The sequence below is a fragment of the Vigna angularis genome, chromosome 11 (genome assembly GCF_016808095.1).
Source record: "Vigna angularis cultivar LongXiaoDou No.4 chromosome 11, ASM1680809v1, whole genome shotgun sequence".
Classification (NCBI taxonomy): domain Eukaryota; kingdom Viridiplantae; phylum Streptophyta; class Magnoliopsida; order Fabales; family Fabaceae; genus Vigna; species Vigna angularis.
The window spans coordinates 9,814,158-9,836,355 of record NC_068980.1 but is presented as its reverse complement, the minus strand read 5'-3'; the positions used below and the strand labels follow the sequence as shown (position 1 = coordinate 9,836,355).

At 31.0% G+C, this 22,198-nt stretch overlaps 1 protein-coding gene across 1 annotated transcript; it reads left to right on the top strand.

Annotated features, from left to right (window-relative positions):
- Window positions 1-13,163: 13,163 nt before the first annotated feature.
- Window positions 13,164-20,220, top strand: LOC108333947 (ras-related protein Rab11D). The gene is made up of 2 exons (XM_017569475.2): window positions 13,164-13,709; window positions 19,493-20,220. The coding sequence occupies exons 1-2, from the start codon at window positions 13,489-13,491 to the stop codon at window positions 19,926-19,928; spliced, it is 657 nt and encodes a 218-aa protein (XP_017424964.1). The 5' UTR covers window positions 13,164-13,488; the 3' UTR covers window positions 19,929-20,220.
- The last annotated feature ends 1,978 nt before the right edge of the window (window positions 20,221-22,198 follow it).

Here is a 22,198-nt window from a genome sequence, read left to right as displayed (position 1 = left end):
AGCAACACGGCGTCAATTTGTAGAGCTTCGTTCATCCGAGGCGTGGCAGGTAAGTACAGTAAAATCATTCAATTCATCATTCATAATTCTATATTATGACAATTGTTCTATATTGTCACAGGAAAAAAGGTCAAAAGCACAGGGAATAAGCGCTCAGAATAAAAATCCACACCTACTGTCTCGTGGTGGATATAGGAAGCTTGAAGAAAAAATAATGAAGCAGAAGTCAGATAGCAGACTTCCACTTTCTAAGGGTTGTGACCCTCCTCCTCCTTCTTCACCACCATCTCGGCACGAGAAGTGGAAGTTAGCCCGTATAAGACCATCGGGCTCCTACACTTCCGAGTCTGCCAGAGAAATATCTGAAAGAATTATAAGATGTCATTCCTTATATTTTTACATTAATTTTGTTATATATATTACATAGATTTTTCTAATGATTTTGAACTTTTGTTATGTGACAGGACTCCTTGGTTGAGCAGAGCTCCCAAGGTCAATTCACATAAGAAGGTCGTCAAGATATTCTTGCCACAGCTATTGGACGACCTGAGCACCCAGGACGAGTGCGTGGTGCTGGGACTGGCATAGGCATACGACAGTTTTTTGGGTCTTCCTCGCGTCCATATTCATACGAAAAGATGAAGGAGGAAATAAGAAAAGACATGACGCAGGAGATCACAAAGAAGGTTCGAGCAGAGTTGTATGATGAAGTTGCTGAAATGGTTGCGCGCCAGTTCCAACAGCATTATGAGGATTATGGCAATCGTCCTCCGCCATCTCCTGTAGCGGAACATGTTGTGCCCCCTACAGGTAAACTTATTTATTTTTGGTAACTAATTTACTTTTTGCATAACCTAACATTTAATTTGACAGGTAGAAGTGGTAAAGGAAGTTGTTCAGCTTCCGGTGCCCTAGGGGACGACATGGATGAAACTCGTCCATGTCAGTTATATATTCTTTCTGATACTGGGACCGTGCTAGTGGCTCGTGGTACAGTTTATGAGACAGCCACTGTAGTGCATGGTGTACAACTTTCAGAAGATGAGGTCAAGGTCACGGTGGATGAAGTTGTCATAGCGGATGTTGTTCTTCCTGTGCCTACAGATGAGTTCTTCACTGTGGAAGAAGCATTTAAGTCCTTTGTCGCCTGGCCTAGACATTTGGTTGGTGATGTATCTAATCCCTCGGTAAACACTGGTACTATATACTTCTCAATTTTAATATTTACTTCTAATTGACGTTATAACATAACAATTTTTGCATTTAACAGCAGATAGGTAAAGAGGGAAGTCCTCCACCGAAGAAGACTCATTTATCTGAGGATGACCCTCTTGGTGCGTTAGACGAGCTTGCTAAAATCATTTCAGATGTGCCGATGAATGTACACTGGGATTCTACTACATTTGGAAGAGAAACTCAGATCCCATTGTACTTGCATCATCAAGATGTTAGGGAGCTTGCGTCGGGTAGAGAAGAAATTAATATTACACTCATTCAGCTGTGGATGATGTAAGTTTATGAAAACTTTTTTATACAATTCTATTTTATCAACTTACTTATATCATATTATTTCTTCATTTTAGGTATATGTCTGATGTTAGTAACAAGAAGGGGTTCAACGATGTATATGGGTTCATTGACCCCTCTATGACTCATGAAAGAAATAAATTTGATGATATCCAGACATACATCAGCACCTGTTTTGGAATGGGGAAGGAGATATATTTTCTCCCTTATATACATGGGTAAGTGAAGTTTGTTAACTTCAACACATTCATTTATTAATTTTGGTATATGATTCATAAGTTATTACCAATTTCAGATGTCATTGGTAGCTACTTGTGATCTCCATACCGGAGAACACTGCTGTCTGGTTTTGTTCATTGCAGAAGTCTCCTCCCAACCCTCTTAGACATGTAGTAGATTGGTAAGAATCTCAATTTTTCTACTTTTTTTATATATAAATGTATGCTAAAGGAATTGCTTTTAATAGTTCCCTTGCAACACATATGATGTTATCTGGGAGATCTACTGCTACAGCTAAAAAGCTTGCATGGGTTACCCTTAAGGTTTGGTATTTTAGTCCATACTCATTTACATTTGGTTCCATTCAATTGATGTTACTTAACATTTTATAATTATGATGATATATTGTAGTGTAATATACAAACGGGGTCATATGAATGTGGTTACTACGTCATGTTTTGGATCATGACCATTATTCGTGCACATTACACCAGTGGATGGGAAACGGTATTATTTAGGTTTCAATTTTATTTTCCCTATAGTTTAGATTTCAAATACACTAAGTTAAATCATTGTATTTTATGCAGAGATTCAATAGGACTGCTCCAATTCCGGAGAAGTCACTTCAACTTGTGAGGAAAGCACTGGCTAAATATGTAATTCATTTATATAATAGTATATACTAGATATTAAGATATACTAAGTTCTAAGTTTATGTTTCTAAGTTGTTTGATGTTTTTCTACATTATTATTAGTTTAACATTGTACATTCAGTTTTATTTATGCTTCAAACTTGATTTATGATTATAATTTGATTGATTTATGCTTATAAGAAGTTGATTTATGTTTTATTATAATTTTCATTCAAAATATACGTTTCTGGATTATTCTCGACTGTTCTGGCTGTAAATTTATATGCAGGTCTGTTTCTGTTGTTGGGAATGTCGCAGAAACAGACCTCATTTTAAAAAAAAAACAGCAATATATGCCTCGGTTAGTGTTAAAACCGAGGTAGAAAAGCGATATATGCCTCGATTATGACCGCAACAGAGGCCGAAAGTACTGCGCAAAAAAAAAACCCTCTACTGCCTCGGTTCAGGCTACAACCGAGGCAGTAGGGTGGAATGATCTCGGTTATGACCACAACAGAGGCCGAAAGTACTGTGTAAAAAAAAAAAGACCTCTACTGCCTCGGTTCAAGCTACAACCGAGGCAATAGGGTGGAATGATCTCGGTTATGACCAGAACAGAGGCCGAAAGTGCTGCTCTCTACTGCCTCGGTTCAGACTACAACCGAGGCAGTAGGGTGGAAGATATGGCCTCGGTTGTAGATGAACCGATGTCAAATCGCCTCCCTTTATGCCTCGGTTCAAGCCGAGGCCAAAAGTAGTACACTTTTTGCCTCGCCTGCATATGCCTCTGTTCGAGAACCGGTGCCTATAATGAAAAACAACTGCTGTCTTTTCGCCTGTTTGTACTAGTGGTAAGTTAAAATAACAATAAAAAAGTTTAAGTTTTATATAATAAAATATAATTAAAGTTGATGTAATATAATGAACCGAAGAGATAAATTGATGTAATACAATCATACAATTATAAACTTCTTAATCCTTTAATTTGTGCAAAATTAAGTTGACATTGAAATTAACTTTTGTCAATTGTCGATTCATGTCAAGATAAGTTCACTAAGTTATCTCCAATTTGTTGAACATGTCTTTGCATTTCTTTTATACCTTGCATCCTGTTCTACAAGTCTTGAACCCTCTCCCACATTTGAGTTATCATGTCAAAATTTGAAGGATAAGAAGGATGTTGAAAATTACCAGAAGGGTGATAGCTGCTTACAATAGAGTCCTCATGCTAAGGACTATGATCTTATGGTTGTCCTTCATCTTCATTAACATAGAGGTCGTGCTACCATACACAATTGACATTAACAATATTAAACTTCTTCAAAGAATTGGTGAAAAATGTTATTTCAACTCAATTTGAATGCTTGGGTTAACTGAAAGATCCACTCTACTATATTACATAATTTGGATGATCAATACATAGGGGAGTTGAGCCTTATTCCTAAACTAAACCTTCCAATTGTGATCAGGTGCAGCTACTAGTTTTGAAACTCTTGTTAGGAAATAATTTAGCAACACATCTTTAATCTTTTGTAAGTTTGGTTATAGAGACGAAGTTGTTGTGAATTATAACATTGAGTCAACAAATTTTATATTTCATAGGATTTAGTATAAGTTATCAGTTTTTATCAGGTTCAAGGATGAATAGGAATAGGAAATGTGCAGTGTCTAATGTTGGATGTTATATGTTAAAAGTTTCACCTTTGTTAAAGATCGAGCTTTTGGTATTAGTGGTAACTCTCTTGGTAATATAACCTATATTTGTTAATTTATCCATAGTTCCTTACAAGTCTATTAAAGATTTTGAAATTATTAACTTAAGATTTTGTGACCTTTCTCTTATTGTACAGTATGTTGAACTTTAACAATTTTTCTAATATTGTTAAAGTTCAACATATAATTTCACTTGAATCCAGCAGATTGAATGGCTGAAGGAGAAACTAATCGTGGAGTAAGTGTATTTAAATGTTGAACTTTAAGTGTGTTACATGTAAGTTTATGTTAGAATTGAATTTCTCCTATGGTTTGTATTTGCATATTAGTAAGAGATAAAGTCAAAACTAAGTACATAGTTGAAATCAGTCTAGTTTAACTAGTTTTCAATCTAAGAAAATTAGGGAAACATCGTTAATTGATTTACACGAACCTCTTTCGATTTCAAGTCCTTGTTGAGAGAGTTACTTGGTCGATAGGATGTGGAACGTCAGAGTTTCAGAATTCGTGAACAATATGTGGAATTCAAATATCTTATGCGTTTTTTAGTTAAGGATTAAGTTGCAGTGGTAAGGATGTGAAATTGGAGAATAATGTAGGTGGTTTAGTGAATAGGATTTTGTGATAGAGCAAATAAACTAGAGCAAACATAGTTAAAAAAGTTGAGGCAGGGAAAGTATAAAAAAACAAAGCGCGTGGATGAATTTTGTAGGTTGTATATTATGCTTGCCTTTTCAGTGTTTTACTTTCCATGTAACTCATCGACCATGACTAATGTGCTTTTTAGTTTTTTAGATGACTTAGGGATGTATAATTTTTTTCGCAAGAAGTTTATACATTTCCAGAAGAACTACATAAAACGTAGAGCTTGGTTTAAGCATAATGTTTATATATGTTTTGAATCAAATTTAATTGAAACTTTCCATAATATTTGGACAATTAGTTATGGGTGTATAACTTATGTTTGTAATGTGAGGTAGAGATTCCTCTCAGCCCAAATTATAACTCAAATAAATTTTCAATGGAACTTATCGTTTAATTCTTGATAGATATCACTTAGACTTGATGGATACTACCTAATATTACTAAACATTTAATTTTTTTTGTCTAAGTTTGATGTTGTTGGATACTCTTTTAAAATTGGGAATATTTGTTTGAGTTTGTTTAAGCGTACTTTTTTTACTAAGTTTAAGAGCATAGGATAACTACAAATTAACTTACAAGGGAGACCTTGTTTCCCTTCATTTGTCACCTATAACCCTATCTCTTTTGCGGCAATGGAGACGATCGAGCAAAGTTTAGTTCAATTTTTGGCTCTAATGATGCGGCCATGTTTGAATGCCCCGTTGCGGTGCTTGAATACAATGGAAAATATAGGTTTTTTGTACTGAGAAGTTGTGGGCATGTTTTTAGAGTCAGAGCTCTGAGAGACGCTACAGTAATGTTGAAAGGTTGAGGAGCTTGTAGCCGGTGGTGGCTCGTGGCTCGCGTTTCCTATAGTTCGTAGCACAAAAAACTTATAAGTGGAAAACAACGAACGCATTGGTGCATAACAAGTAATAATGACAACTCTCAAATTTTATAGTTCAAATAGACAACGAAGATCATAAAACCACAAAAAAAAAACTTTGTTTTTTTATCAAAGAGTTAGTATGCAAGAAGAAATTTAACATAAAATATTTAGAATTGTCAAGATTAGATTTCATACACTTCATTCTTATACTACATTCACAAATATCTCAATTATAATTTCATGTTAAAATCAATTCACAATAATACTCAAATCTCATTCTTAGTGACTTTGAGTGTATAATAACTCATAAAGTTCCAATTCTTTGAATTATCAAGAAGCAAGTCATGCATTAAGTTCAAAAATTTTAAGTGGAGTTGTCAACTTGATCTATGGTCCATGGATTAAGTTGGGCTAAAAAACCCAACCCTCAACGTCTCCTCTTCTCAAGTAGGTTAGGATCGTGAGTTTAACCCTATTACAAGACTTTAATTACCTCTTAAAAAAAATATCATTTATGTACACATATAAAATTATACATTTTATTAGATAGTCTAATATGTTGTAATTTTATTATATTTAAATCAATATTTTTATTTCATACTTATTAATAAAATGTATAATATATAGTTTAACACAATTATTGACTATAATATATTAATTAATTTTATCAATGTTTTAGAGAAAAAATTATAACATTAATTTTAATAAAAAGAAATATATTGATTTTTAAAAAGAAATAAATAAATTATCGATGGAATTTAAGTATAAATTTAAATCATACATTAAAAACAAGAAAAAATAAACAACATATAATAAAAAATTCCATAAACTTATTATTTATAAATTCATTATTTTAAACTTTTAAGTTTATTAAAACTTCTTACAAAGTCTATGTTAATTTGATTAAAATGTTTGTATGATTAAAATGTTTGTATATAGTTCTTTAATAAATAAAAAAAGTACTCAGATTTGTGACAAATTAGGAGTTAATTGCATTTTTTTCTTTTATTCAAAATGAATATTTTTTTTAAAAAAAAAGAAGACTCAGGTTGGCTTTAGCCTTCAAGATTTTTGTAGATATTTTGGCTTCCATAGACTTTTACAATGGAATGATTTTTTGTCCTATGAGTTTTCATGATCCCGGTCCATGTGGTTAGGACCAAACGATATAAGGGGGACCATATTGACAGATCCGGATATGTCACATATTAGCTTGTAGTACTATATATTTTTTTATTTTTCATTTCGTTTTTGTTTTAAAAAATTTTCACCTTATGTTAAGTTACTCTTGTGTCACGAAATAGTTACAATGTCACATGGTAGCTATAGTGTCATGTGTCGTCACATGATAGTCTCTTTTATTAAATTTAGTTATAAAATGTTGTTCCAATTTAATCTCATTTTATTTTAAATAGGATAATTTTTTTCATCTCCAAAATCGAATCAAATTAATGATTAAATTTAATTACTAATTTTAAATACATTTAAATTATTTTTAAAAAATTTATACATCAAATTATTCAACTTAAATATTAAAATTAATGTTGTTTTATACATTTTTAATTTTAATAAAATAAATCCTTATTTTAAATTTATTCAAATATATAAATCCAACTTCTGTACCTAAATCTTTAATTTATTAGTATGATGTAATAATTGTAAAATCATGTAAACTTAAAACATGAACCTTATAACTATTGAATAATTTGTATAGGATAAAATAGTTATAAAAAATAATTTTTTTACGTAAAAGTTAGATAATAGTATAAAATAGGTGTAGAAAAACTGAGAGTAAACCAATTGTCCCCACACCATTTAGTTATACACCTGTAATATTTGTTTCTGAATATTATTTTTAGTTTGATTTTAATTTAATTCATGAAAAACATTTCAACATTTTTATCAATTTCACAATTTTATTATAAAAAGTTTAACATTTTAAAATAAAATATTTTACATTTATTAAAAAAATTTCAAGAACTTAAGTTAATAAAAATCCGAAGTTGAATAGTAAAATATTAATTTGATTTACTTTGAATTTTATTCTGAAATTCGGTTCAAGAATTCACTGAATTACGAATGCTAGTTAATGTCGAATTTCAAAAGCTGATAAGTAAAAAATATTAACACTTAATCAAATTTTAAAATTGTGTAAATAAAAAAATCACTTAATTAAATTTTAAAATTTGATAAAAAAAATTTCAACATTTAACTTAATTTTAAATCTGATGAAAAAAATTATTCACACATAACAGAATTTAAAATTCGGGTGAATAAAAAAAATTCATAAAATTTTGAAATTAGTTGAAAAAAAATTACAATTAGATTTTAAAATCCAATAAAAAAAATTCACACAACTAAATTTCAAATTTTTGTGAATAAAAAATTCATAAATAATCAAATTTCAAAATCTATCAACATAAAAATTTAACAGTAATCAAATTTCAAAATCTTAGAAAAAAAAACTAACACGAATTGAAACTCACCACAAATCATACAAAACCAAACTTCTACATGGAATACCTATAAAAACAAAATCAGGACATTTGCTTAACTACAATTCGACCAATTATATACCCTCGCCATATTTAAATCAATGTCCGATATCACAATCCGGTGAATCAATTACCAAGTTATTGGTAAACATTTAATCTATAGAATTTTAATACAGTTATTTCATCTATTTTTGGCAAGTTTGTTTTTAGCTTATTTCAAATACATGTATTAACAGTTCAAAATAACCCTAATGACAATTTTCTTTTATTATCTTACTTTTTTGAAATAATAATAATAAAAAGTACTAATTTTCAAATCGTATTCATGGCTATGATGTTTTATTATTTTTTTACTGGTACAAATTTTAAAATTATTGATTTAATGTTACATTGATTTATTATCTTTTTAATCATTTATTCATTTTATTATTTTTTAAAAAATATTTTTTTTAATAATAAATTGTGATTAAGAAAAAATCTGGAATAGTTTACGGTAGTATAAGTCCTCTCATGAATTCTGTAAGAACCAGCAAATTCTTTCTAATGTTGTCCTTTTTTGACAAATACATATAATACATTTTTTTTTATTTCAAAATATAATTTTAACTACATTTTTTATTTTGTCTGTCAAAATGTAAAATCAAAATACAAACTTGTATTACAAATTGTACTATGGATTGTATAATTAAAATATATTTTTTATTTTGTATTTTAAAATATATCGTCTAAAATACAAATTGTATTCCAGAATATATAATCAGAATAAAAATTTGTAATGTGGATTCTATTTTGGATTAATCCAAATTACAAATGTGTATTTATTGTAGATTCTGAAATAATATTAATGTTTAAAGTTGTGAATTATATAATTCATGTAACATTCCTGATTTTGGAATGTTACGGGTATATAAAAACTTTTTAATGCATTAACTCCAATATCATTGCAAGATACAATTTAAATAGAACTTCTATTTATCATAACTGAATTTTTGAAAACTTCATAAATCAAATACACTATAAAACATTCATAGGATTCCATTAGAAAACTACTAATATTGAAATTAAAATCCCATAATTCTCCCTTTAACAACATCTACTCTCGTATAAGTACGATCATCGCACGTGAAAACCACAACATGCAAGAGTGAGCTAACAGAAACAAGTCATATAACATACTTAAGTATTAAACATTAATTTAGAATAGGATTTTCGAATAGTACATATCATCATACACCTACACACATCTTCACATGACATTACATAAAATCATTTACACCGCACTATCAGAATTCAGAATCACCAACATATAACCATACAATCATTTTCATTAAAGTAATCAATTCATCCTCAAACTCATTCGGTCATTCACTAACTCATTTCCCAATTTGTTTGAAATCATTCACTATATATTGAATCACCATCGGGTCACTCACATACAATATAAGGTATAGTGTCACCTTCTACCACTATCTTAAAGAGCTTCACCGGACCAGTACACTTTACCATGTCATTACACCATGACATTTCCCACCACTCTCTGGAAGGTTTCACCAGCAAGTACACTACTTCCCACCACTCTCTTAGAGTTTCACTGGATAAATATACACTTTCTACCACTCTCTTAGAACTTTATCGAACAAATATATACCCCTACTACTCTACCATTAGAGAGCTTCACCGAACAAGTAGCAGTGGTACTCCCACCACTCTTCTAAGAACTTCATTGAACACATCACAACGTAAAATACAGTTGCCATTACAGTTCATACTCTCTAAACTTTACAATTAATAATCCAACCAAAATACCTTTAATTAATAACGCAATAAGACATCTCAACCTTTTCTCTTTCGTGAAAACTCAAGTGCCAACATTTTAATTTAATCTTCTATTAGAATCCTGGAACCTATATATATATATATATATATATAAATATATACATCGCACAGAAAACTAAAATGAAACACGAGATGGAACCACACCTTTTAACGCATATATAAAAATCGATATTATATTAAAATAATATATAAACTTACATAATCTGTCATATTAATATAATATATAAATTTACTAATCTTTTACGGTAAAAATGAAACTAAATAAATAAAATACTAAAACCTATCTCCCTCTGCCCAACAACTATTAAACTTCTATCTCCCTCTGTATTTCTTCTCTTCTTCCAATGCAACTTTTTTTTCTTCTTTTCTTTTTCATTCTATATATTCTAATAACCATTGTCCTTCTCCCAGTACACTCTTACGTATCAATAACCACCCTATTTCTTTCCTCACTCTCTTCTTTCCAGAAACCAATCACTACCTGAGAACCACCCAGTAGCTCCTACCTACACCTTCACTTTTCTCTCCCAATAACACCAACCCGAGACTTTCCATTCCTCCTCCCATCCCAACTTCTTTGCTTCTATGCGTACAACCACACCTCTCTCGGCCTCCCCAACCGTTCCCACACACACTCACACAGTATTTACTTACACATCCCTAAACTATACTACAAATATTAATATTTAATATACTTCACACATTTTACAAAATTAATTAAAACAATTATAATTAATTTTTTATCTACTCCTTCCACACTTTTTAACCCACAAAAACACAATCATAATAAATTATCTTAATATAAATAAATAAAAATATATTTTATTTTTATTTTTCACAAATCTTACAATTCATAATATAATTTTGTATTTTATAATATACAATTTAAAATATAATTTGATATTTCAAAATGTATAATTTAAAATATAATTTATATTTCAAAATCTATAATTAAAACACAAATTTATATTGAAGATTGTATTTTGTATAATCCAAAAATAAATTTGTATTTCAGATTATAAATTCTGAAATAAAAAATATTGATGTTTACCTTACCAGATTATATTACCTAAAACATCTCTGAATTATTTAATTTGAAACTAAAATTGAAAAATCTGAATTATAGGATAAATTTGGAATTTTAAAATTTATGAAGGTGCAAGTTAAAATGATAGAGGCGGAAGAAGAAATTATCCAATGGTTTTCTGTATGTGATTGGGTCGAACTATTCTATAGTCATTATATTTTGGTCGTGCTCCATGCTATTCGCACTTCCCTTTTACTTTATTCATCACCTACTAATTTTCGTATTTTTGTTAAGTAAAACGGTAAAATCACAAGCAATTTAGTTTTCATATCGAAACGGAAAATAGTTTCCACAATTTTAGTTTATATGTTATGCGTCTAATTTCCGTTTTTAGTAAATAATTTAATGATTTTTATGAGTGTGGTAATAACGGGTTGAATAGAATAACTTTAACGTTAATATAGCTTGATGTTTAATATATATGCAGTGATAATACAAAAATCGAAATTGAATTAATGAACAATAAATCGAATAAGGAATTAAATTATAATTTTTTTATTTTTCATGTATTTTTATTTTATTAAAGAAATGGGTTAGATTGTTGTGGCCAATGAGATGGCCTTTTCATTGCTATTTTTTGTTCGAAGTAAAGCTTGATTCTCAGCTAAATAATATCTCGATCCACCGAATAAAAATAGATGTGAGTATAAACATGCAACTCTTTTAACTTTTTTATGTATATTTTATATTTTATAATCAAATTGAAATTTCATGGTTTAGTAATATAATTATGAGTAATAATAATTCAATACAAAAATAAAATGTATCAAACACAAAGTATATGATAAGTACTTTTAATACGAAAAAAACTATAATTCATAACTCATTTATGTTAGAAGTAGACTTTAAGCTTAACTCAACCCACAAAATCGGCGTGACGAGGTTTGCACCTAGTTATATACATTTAATTGGTCTTATCGTTAAGGAGAAACTTCAACAATTTCTACATCAACTAATCAAATTCACCATCTGTGATAAGTTATTAAAAATTATTTAATAAAAACAATGGCTCGATATATATACAATATTATTAATATTACTAATTTCTTCACTTTATTTTTCTTAAATAACTTTTTTTTATATGTCTACTATTTCTTTTATTTTTTTCATTCAGCAATGACGTAAATGAAAACAATAAAAGTGGTTTGTCTAAACATTTTAAATGCTTATTAAAAGCGTATGGTTGTAACCATAAAAAAAGAGTGTTTGACTGGTAGCGTAGCTCACTTTCATGCAATATCATTACCACAAAATTACTATCTACCAATTAGTAGAAGTAAAATATATCCATAAATATATTTAAAATTCCAAACTATTGAAATTGTAATTTAAAAAATGCGTACTATATCCAACCACCTTTTAGAAGAATTCAACTAGTATGATGAGTCACTTATTTAATTTATAGATTAGATTAATAATGGGTTGGTAAATACCGTGTTTATTTATTATCTTATCCGTAATAAAAAGTTCACCTATTATCTATCATATATATTATCTATTATATTATTCGTTAAATAATTATTTATAAATAGTTATTTTAAAATTTATAAGTATTTGTAAATATTCACAAATATATGTAGATATTTAAAAAATATTTATAATTTTTTAAAATAAAATTACAAAACAATAAAAATATAATATAAATTTAATTTAATATAAATAAAAATTTTAATTTTAAATAAAATTAACTTAATAAAATTTAAATTAATTTTAATTTTAATTAAATTTAACTTAATTAAATATAGATAAAAAATATATTTTTAATTTTTTATAAATAATGAATAATTAGAAGTAAAATAGTAAGATATCACACTCAACTCATTTATAAACTAATATTAAAATATTTACTACTCACAAAAATATTAATATTAAAATTTTTCTTTTATAAATGCTTACAAATTCTAGTATTTTTGTCATCTTTACATAGAATATTATTTTATTTTTTTAAAATTTATTTAAAGCAAAAGATTACTTTAATAATTTTGGAAATATATATTTTTAATTAGTCTAAAGATAGATTAAGGAATATTAAATATTCATATATTAGAAAAAAATGAAAAAAATTAATAATAATTTATTCATATTATCAGTGAGATGAATATGACGAAGGTGATGGTAGGAAGTAAAGAAATGGGTAAAAGTAGAACAAGGGGATCGGAAGAGAAAAATAAAGAAAGAAAGGAAATAGAAGAGAAGACAAAAGAAAAGAAAAGGAAAGGAACGAAAGGGTTTGGCAGAACACGATCCCCACACTTCAGGGCAACCTTGTTTGGAGAACCTAAGTTTCAATACCTTTTCTCTTTCCGCAAGAAAATTCAAAATTCCAATTCCGCAAATCGAAAATTCCCTCGCTTCTTTGCTCTTTCTCTCTCTCTCTCTCTCTCTGTCTTTTTCTGTAACATCGTAATCGATCAGTTGAAAGCTAAGAAGAGAGTGAGTTGGAGAAGGTTCTGGTAGGATCCATCGATGGCGGGGTACAAGGCCGATGACGAGTACGATTACCTTTTCAAGCTGGTTCTGATCGGTGATTCCGGCGTCGGGAAGTCCAACCTTCTCTCGCGCTTCACGCGGAACGAGTTCAATTTGGAGTCCAAGTCTACCATAGGAGTTGAGTTCGCCACCAAGAGTTTGAATATCGATTCCAAGGTCATCAAGGCTCAGATTTGGGACACCGCTGGCCAGGAAAGGTCTCTTTTCTTTTCCATTCAATTGCTCTTTCTACAAACTTCGATATGTCTTTTTCATTGGAACTGCTTTCTTTGCTGCTGCTGTTATTTCCTATTTGTGTTTTCAATTATTCGGATTTTGACGGCGGATACCGCTTTGATTCACTGTTTTGGTTGCTTGATTTAGTCGATTAATTTCGATGACGTTGTGGTGAAGAATTGGAGTTTTGTTGCTCTGGTGATGCGTTTGTGGATTTTTGCCATTTGAGTTTGTTTATGGAATTGGAATTAGGGATATTTTTTTGTCAGTATGACCATAATGCATGGACATCGTGAATCATTGTTTAGTGGTTTGAAAAACATGCAAAAGCGCGTCCTAACATCGATTGATTTGTGGGTTTGAGGAGATATTTTAGTGGGCAGTTTTTTTTTTTTTGAAATGTCATTTGGTGATATTGCTAGGAAAGAGAAGATTGTTTCTTATAGTCCTTGTTGATTAGGAATTTTTATTTTTTATTTTTTGTTCCTTTTTTAGTATAAGATCACTTGTGCAGTGTATGTTTGGAGTGCTGATAATGCTTCAATTGATAAAAAGGACATTAGATTGGTTGTGGTAACAGGTTATTTTCCAATTGATTATGTAAACTGCTTGATTACATCATAAAATGTTTAATTTTTCGTTGCTCACCTCCTATATTGATTTGTATATTTCAATTTTTTTTTATACTTAGAGTGTGTGCGTGTGTGTATGTATTTCTATCGAAGTTCTTAACCCCAAAAGGTGGTGTGGAGTAAGTGAGTGACCTCAAAATAATATTACAGGATAGCGGGATGACTGCTATTTCTTAAAATACACTGCAAAAATTATGCTGCACTTACATTCGTACTAAAAATAATTATAAAAATATAAAATTAAAGATATTCATATTAGTGATTAACTGTCAGCATTTGATGGCTAAACACTGTCTTAAACAGCAAGGCTGAAATGGTGATGGCCTGGCCAGTACAGTTTTGAGCATGCTGGAAACTGGGTAGCGAAAGATGTGTGCCAGTAAACTGGCCAGACATAATGTGTGCTGCAAAAATGTTTCCAGAGAGAGCTGAACTTAATTGGGGATGATGAGGCTAAGGTTTCAGATTTTGCAGTGCACAAATGATGAGGGTGGGAGGGGGGAAAGGGTTTCTGTTCTTGGTTAAATGAAGGGGTGATGATGAGAGGGGAAAGAGCTTCTGACAGTTTCTGGCTTTATTCCACGGCCACTCAATGGTGGTCTTTCATGGGAACATTTCCTCAAGTTTTGGTTAAGAAAATAGACCAGACTGATTGCTTCAGCTTAAAATTGGTGAGCGGGTTAGGTGTCTAGTGCAAAACCGTCTAGAAAATAACTAGATAAACTGGACAAAGAAAAGAACTAGACGTACAATTAGGTGAAGTGGTTCACACAAGTTTAAATTTATTTATTTTTCTTTTTCTTATTTAACTAAAAGTATTTGTTAATGCTTACTGCTTGACTTAAAGTGTTTGGTACGACTAGATGATAAGCTAGTTGGTAAATGTTAAATGGCATAAAGTAAGTCTTATTATATGAATAAAATTTTGTGTTTTCTAGATCAAAATGTAGTATTATGCAATTATAATTTTAGATTTTTAAAAATAATTCAATTTTTTATTAAAAAATTTAGTGCTTCTATTTATTTTTCAAAGAGTTGTATATGATTGTTTTTTTGGACAAGTCATTTTATTTATAAGCTAGTTAATCTAATGAGTACTAATCAAATTTTATTTTTATTTTTTTGTAAATTTAAATATTTTATTTCTCAATTTAAATTACTGTTACATCAAGTTTCTCTTTCATAATTTTTATTGTGTCTAATTTTTCATAGGATTATGTAATGAGACATTAGTTACTTCAATTTGTAATGATAAATATATTTTTTCAATTGTCCAATAATTAAAATAAATATTTAATATTGTTAGAATATTTACCCTAATTATCATGATTATATTGTGTCTAGAGTTACCCTATTTATCATGATTATATTGTGTCTAGAGTTACCCTATTTATCATGATTATATTGTGTCTAGAGTTACCCTATTTATCATGTATTCTTGTATCAATTTATTTTTATAAACAGAAGATTATGAGAGGATCAATTAAGCCCTCAAGGTTGTCTGAGTCTCTTCCTACTCTGTCTTTGTTGCCGCCGGTGGCCAGCGCCGCCACCGGCAACCTTAAAAATTTCATCTTTTCTTAAATACCTCAATGAGCAGTCATGTTCTGGTTTCTATCTAGTCTCCAAACCCTAGTTGCTGTCCGCAATCGTCTGGCATTGTTTGCCGCTGTCTGGTGTCGTTTGCCATTGCCTGGCATCGTTTGTCGTTGTCCACTTGGTACTATTTTTCCATTATGAGGAGTTGTCCACATAAGTTTTTCACCATCAACCTCTGTTTACTGTCATTCCAACGTCGTCTGCTAATGCCCGCCACCGACCACCGCCACAGTTTAGTCCGACGACCAATGGATCTGGATTGTCTCCTTGAGCCATGGTCAACCATGCCTGTGTCGAGGGCTAGTTCTCATCCAAGCACATGCGCCACATCAGTTCAACCTTCGTCGCCACTGCCGTCTTGTTTTCTCTGGCGAAGTTAGGGGTTTTGTGCACATCAAGGAGTGTGACCCATCCCTGGTTGTCGCTGCCATTCGTCTTGCTGGACCAAAAGAAAAAAAATATTCTTTGTTTGAGCATTGTTCCTTAGCCTCTTTAACGTGTGTTTAGCTTTGCATATTGTAATGTTCGTGATGGCTTGTGTCATTTATTTACAAGTCTCCAAGGAGAGTCAATGCTATTAGTTGGTTAACACCAAGGAATTTCAACGCCAAAGTCATAGGTTGAAGGTTCCTCATGGCACGAGGGGAGTCTATTTCTGTCAAGATTCAGAATCTTAGTCAAACAATTTCACCCGTCCCTTGTCAGATCTGTTTTTGGATGCTTTGATGAATAAAGGAGACCATTATGATTTTTCACCTTCACGATTTGTCATGGATGCGTCGTCATTTTCGTAGTTTGCCGTGAGGGGGAGTATGTTTCCCGCCACTACAATATGTTTCCAGCCACTTCATGTCCTATCATCAGTAGTCCCTGCAGGCTCCATCAGTCAGTGATGGCAATTTAATCCCTACAAGTCCCATCAGTCAGTGATGACAATTTAATCCCTACAGTGAGGGGGAGTATGTTTCCAGCCACTAGTTAGACACTAGTCAGAGGCCCCAACAAGTCAGAGATGACAATCCCTGCTTTTAGCCACTGTAGGCCCCAATTAGTCAGAGATGGCAGTCCCTGCAGTTTTGTCGCTTTCAGCCACTGCAGGCCCCCAATTAGTCAGAGATGGCAGTCTCTGCAGTTTTGTCGCTTTCAGCCACTACAGGCCCCAACTAGTCAGGGATAGCAGTCCCTACATTTTTGTCGCTTTTAGCCATGCAGGCCCCATCCTTACTTGATGGCAATCTAGTCTTTGCAGTTTGTCGTTGTCTATCACTCATCATTTACTTTTGATGGAAATCAATTTTATTAAAGTCATTCTACTTGAAGGTTCATGGTGCTAGATGAAGTTTCGTGGTTGTCCAATATTATTATCCATAAGCTTATGAGGAGTCTCTTTGGTTATGCTGGTTTGTGAGTCCAATTTTGTTTATAGACATTCTCTCTTGATGGTCTGAAGCATATGTGCATCTTGTTCGAAGCCAAAGTTACCATGTATATTGTCTCGACATTTGAGACAAGTTCATTTTGTTGGAGTGAGTTTATTTATTTCAAGCTTGGTACATTACATACAATTTGTATGCTCCAGAGGGGGAGTGTTACAATATTTACCCTAATTATCATGATTATATTGTGTCTAGAGTTACCCTATTTATCATTATTATATTGTGTCTAGAGTTACCCTATTTATCATGATTATAGTGTGTCTAAAGTTATCCTATTTATCATGTATTCTTGTATCAATTTTTTTTTATAAATAGAAGATTATGAGAGGGATCAATTAAGCCCTCAAGAATTATTTTACCGTTTTAATCTCATGTAATATCTTAAAAGTGAAATTGATCAAAAGTAGAGAAATGTAGAGAGTGTGAATACGGGAGGGACGAAAAAGTTAATTTTTGTCTCTATAAAATTAAGAATAGGTAATAATAGGTAAAAAAGAAATCTAAGGATAATAAAAATATATATTAAAATATAAGGATAGTAATGGAAGGAAATTACACATGTTTCAGAGCTAGAAATTAGTTGAAGTAGCTTGTAACTTACAAATTATAATTTTCTAAAATAAGCTACTTTAATGTACCATAGTAAAAACTTTTGTTTGGTCAAACTAGCCTATAAGTTAGTCAAATAAGTTACTGGCTAACTTATTTGTTTTACCAAAGACACTGTATCCTGATAGTGAGTAGGATGTTGTACAATTTACAATGTACAGTGTCACTTCTGTGAGGTATTACTCTTTGTATTATTTAGAGTGACCCATAAGGAGCTTCTAACATTTTTTTGAGGATTAAGTTCCTTAACTAAATAGGAAGTAATATAGTAAACAAATTATATAGCATAACATGAAGTTGCTATTATCTTATTGTTTTCACAGCCTTTTGAATTTTTCTCTTAATTTATTGTTATATATATTCAAACATCTAGAACCTGAACTTTTGTCCTAGGAATATGTCATTTTTACTTCAAATTCCCTTATTTGGACGGCAGTTCAATTTGGCTCTGAATATACATACGCATCCTTCAATCCTCTTCCTTTTCAATCTATGTGCCCTTGGTGAACTTATCCTCAATACCTAGGTCTTGATTAACTTTTTATATGACTAGGATAGTAGGGTGCAGCTGATTACTTGTTTGACACGTTCTGTTTGTTATCCTAAAATATCTCTATATAATTATAATTTATAGTACACTAAGGGACATTTGGAAGATATTATTTGGGCATATAAAAGTGGCTTTTGACCTTTCTATAGTTTTTTTTTTAAAAAATAAAATATTCTTGCTAAGCAGGGCCCGGGTCGCTTATTAAATAATTAATAGGACAAAGTTTTTATTGAAAGTCATATAGCAACGGATTAAAAAATTTTAAGGGAGGCCATGTCAACGCATCTCAACAAAAGCCTTTTTCCTTTTAAGTCCTTAAGCAGTGTCGTTAAATTTCTTTTTAATTCCTTCATGGAACAGCCTATTAGATAAGATCCTTTTATTCTTTCAGCTTACTCAAATAAGTTTCACATTCAAGCTTATGAATAAGTTCTTGTCTGTGAGAGCTCATTCTTGGTTGCATAATTAATATATTTAGCGAGTTGCATCCTAAGTAGATATATGGAAAGTAGAGTTATGTATGATGGGGCTGCTCTAGTTGATTTGACTCCCGTCAAACGGGAGGTTCCTATTTCTTAGTTCACATGAACACCTGCTCCCCTAAAATCAGTTATTTATCACTTAAAAATTGAAATGAACTTAAAGACATCAGTATTCATTAGTACGTAAGTGAGCAGATTAATATTGTAAGACTCCAATTTGATTGGAAAGAACAGTACCACTACTTCTTAAGATGCTGCGCTGAAGTTGTCTTATAAAAAGCATCCTCGCTTTTTCTCTAATGCTGATCATTGCAAGTACAATGGAAGTTTCTGATGACATGTCTACGAGAAGCTGAACTACACCTAAATTTATGTTGCAATGTAGTTACTAAAGATTTCTCTATCGCTGTGGCAGTCATTGAATCCACTTATTTGACTTTTGTGCTGCTATATTAGGTACCGTGCCATTACTAGTGCTTACTACCGAGGAGCTGTTGGTGCCTTACTTGTCTATGATGTCACACGCCGTGCCACATTTGAGAATGCTGCAAGATGGTTGAAAGAGTTGAGAGATCACACAGACCCCAACATTGTGGTCATGCTTATTGGAAATAAGTCAGATCTTCGACACCTTGTTGCTGTTCCAACAGAAGATGGGAAATCTTTTGCAGAGAGGGAATCTCTGTACTTCATGGAGACTTCTGCTTTAGAAGCAACCAATGTTGAAAATGCTTTTACTGAGGTTCTTTCTCAGATTTACCGCATAGTGAGCAAGAGAGCAGTTGAGGCTGGCGACAACGCCAGTTCCTCCACTGTCCCGTCTAAAGGACAGACTATAAACGTGAAAGACGATTCCTCAGTTTTGAAGAAAATTGGATGCTGCTCGAACTAGATGCTTCATCTATGGCAGTGGTTTTCATGGCCTGTTTCATCTTGTAAATGCCTACACTGGAATTGGGATATCGTGTAGAATAAGGCTAGTCTTGCATATTATTTTGAGCAGTCTTTACAATTTACAAGCATCAACCATACGCAGGATTTATGTTTCGTAAACCGGTCATTCTAAAACGTGTTTGAAACAAATAGGTCTACACCCAAGTTCATCATATAGTTTTAAGTTTTATGTGCAGGATCTTGATATTTGCTATTCTCTAATTATGATGCAGCCAGTGGCAGTTCGAACATCTATTTTAGAATTGAAGTTAAGGTATGGAGCCCTTCTGTTTGGTTTCGTTGAAGTGTTCCCAGATCATATGGGTTGTACATGATCAGAGTTGAAGTTATTTTTAATTGCTGAATATAAAGATTGGAATTAAAATAATATGTTTCTAAAATTATTATATCGGCAAAATATGTTTTATTTGAAACCAAATTAGTATAATTTTCTTTCTCGTTTTTTCTTCCTTCGGTACTGTTTTCTTCTTAGTTTTTAGAGAAAATGAGAAATTTATTAATTATTACCACAATTTGAGCCTTAAAAGCCGTCCCATTTTAAGCATCATATATAGGTTTTTTAATTATGGTAATCTTGGGTTGTTTCGAAAAATGTAACTTACAAATGAATTTGAACATTTAATCCAAGTAGAACTAAAATTCCCTTATGACAAACTCTTTGAAGTCAACATAGAAATATTTAATTTATGTAATTTGAAAGAATTATAAAATACGGACATCGATCTTGTGCTTATCATTTTAAATTAAAATTATTAGTATTGAGCAAAGAAAGTTGTAATAAGTTGATTTGTTTCATTTTATTAAATTGTTAAGTTAGTATACAAATAAGTTCATCACAAGGTATGTTCTTGTTGTGTTTGTTTCTATGATAGAGGCATCAGACATTTGTAGTCGTTATGGACCATGAAAGGAAAGGTTCAAGAATAGTGCATACAAAGCATAACTTCCAATGGAGGAAATGCAAAGAATATTGACTACAGAGTTGGCTAAGAAGGTAGGGATTTACAAATGACCATAAGCGGTTCATTGGAAAAGACTGCATAATATAGGTCTTACTTCCATTCCTTAAAAAAAACTCTATGAATGATAATTGTAAAATTTTGCATGTAAAATATAAGTTTAAATCCTTAGCTGGTTTTATTTTTTTTTTCGAAAATCTCAATTAGGTTTCAAATTTTGAATTGTCTCAATTTGATTTTTTTTTAAATGTAATAAATAGATCATTTCAGTTAATTTGAGTAGTTTGGACTTGATGACCTGTAATATTAGATTAAATACGTGTCATTTGTTTTCATAATTCATTGTAGTTGAAGTGTTTAATCCACCCTTTTTAAGAGATTATTTTCTTTGTCTTGACATTCTAAAAGATAGACTTTGAAAGAGATTGTCTTCCTAGTTATTGATTGTTCAGTTAAGATATGTTTCACTCTCATTCTTGTTTATCTTGCTCTTGCACATATAATGGTTGGTGGATGCAAAATAGTAGCAAGTCTTCCAATGGTGGTTGGGCGGAGAGGTTGGGTGTAAAACCCATTTGTTATTATAATGACAATGTAGTCTTGAGAATTATTATAACTCCTACAGATAAGAAAAATAATTTTGCAGTTGCCCTAAGTTCAAGGTAAGATTCATGAAAATAAATTCATTATTTTTTTGTTAATAAAAACCAAATGTGTTGATGTTTTGAAGTGAGTTTTTGTTGTTTTGTTGCATAGAGTGAGTGAAAAGAATTGATTAACTATAATTATTTTCAGTAGTGTAGCGAATAAGGAATTAATGAAAGTATGAAGAATAAAGAAAGGGATGAAATTGTGGTGAAGATGGAAGAAAAGGACGGTGAATAGACGAAAATATCAAATTTAGAGAAATCTATTTTTATGTTGGTAATATGGTTAAAGATGTTAATAAGGATAATGTTAGTTATTTGTATAATTAATATAATTATAATATCAATGTTGTTGAAACCCTTACAAATATTGTTCACAAGTATGTTACATTGAGTTCTTGTAGTTAACCTAGATCTTGACCAAAATCTGATTTAATGTATATAAAATATTTATAACAAAAAAATGTATGTAACAATATGAAATGTATATAACGAAAAATAACATTAAAAATTTGATTACATACCTATTGGTGGAATAGCAATCAAGCGTTTAAATGCGACCAAATTGGCCTCTTTGATGTTTCTCATCTTGGTCTTCCAAT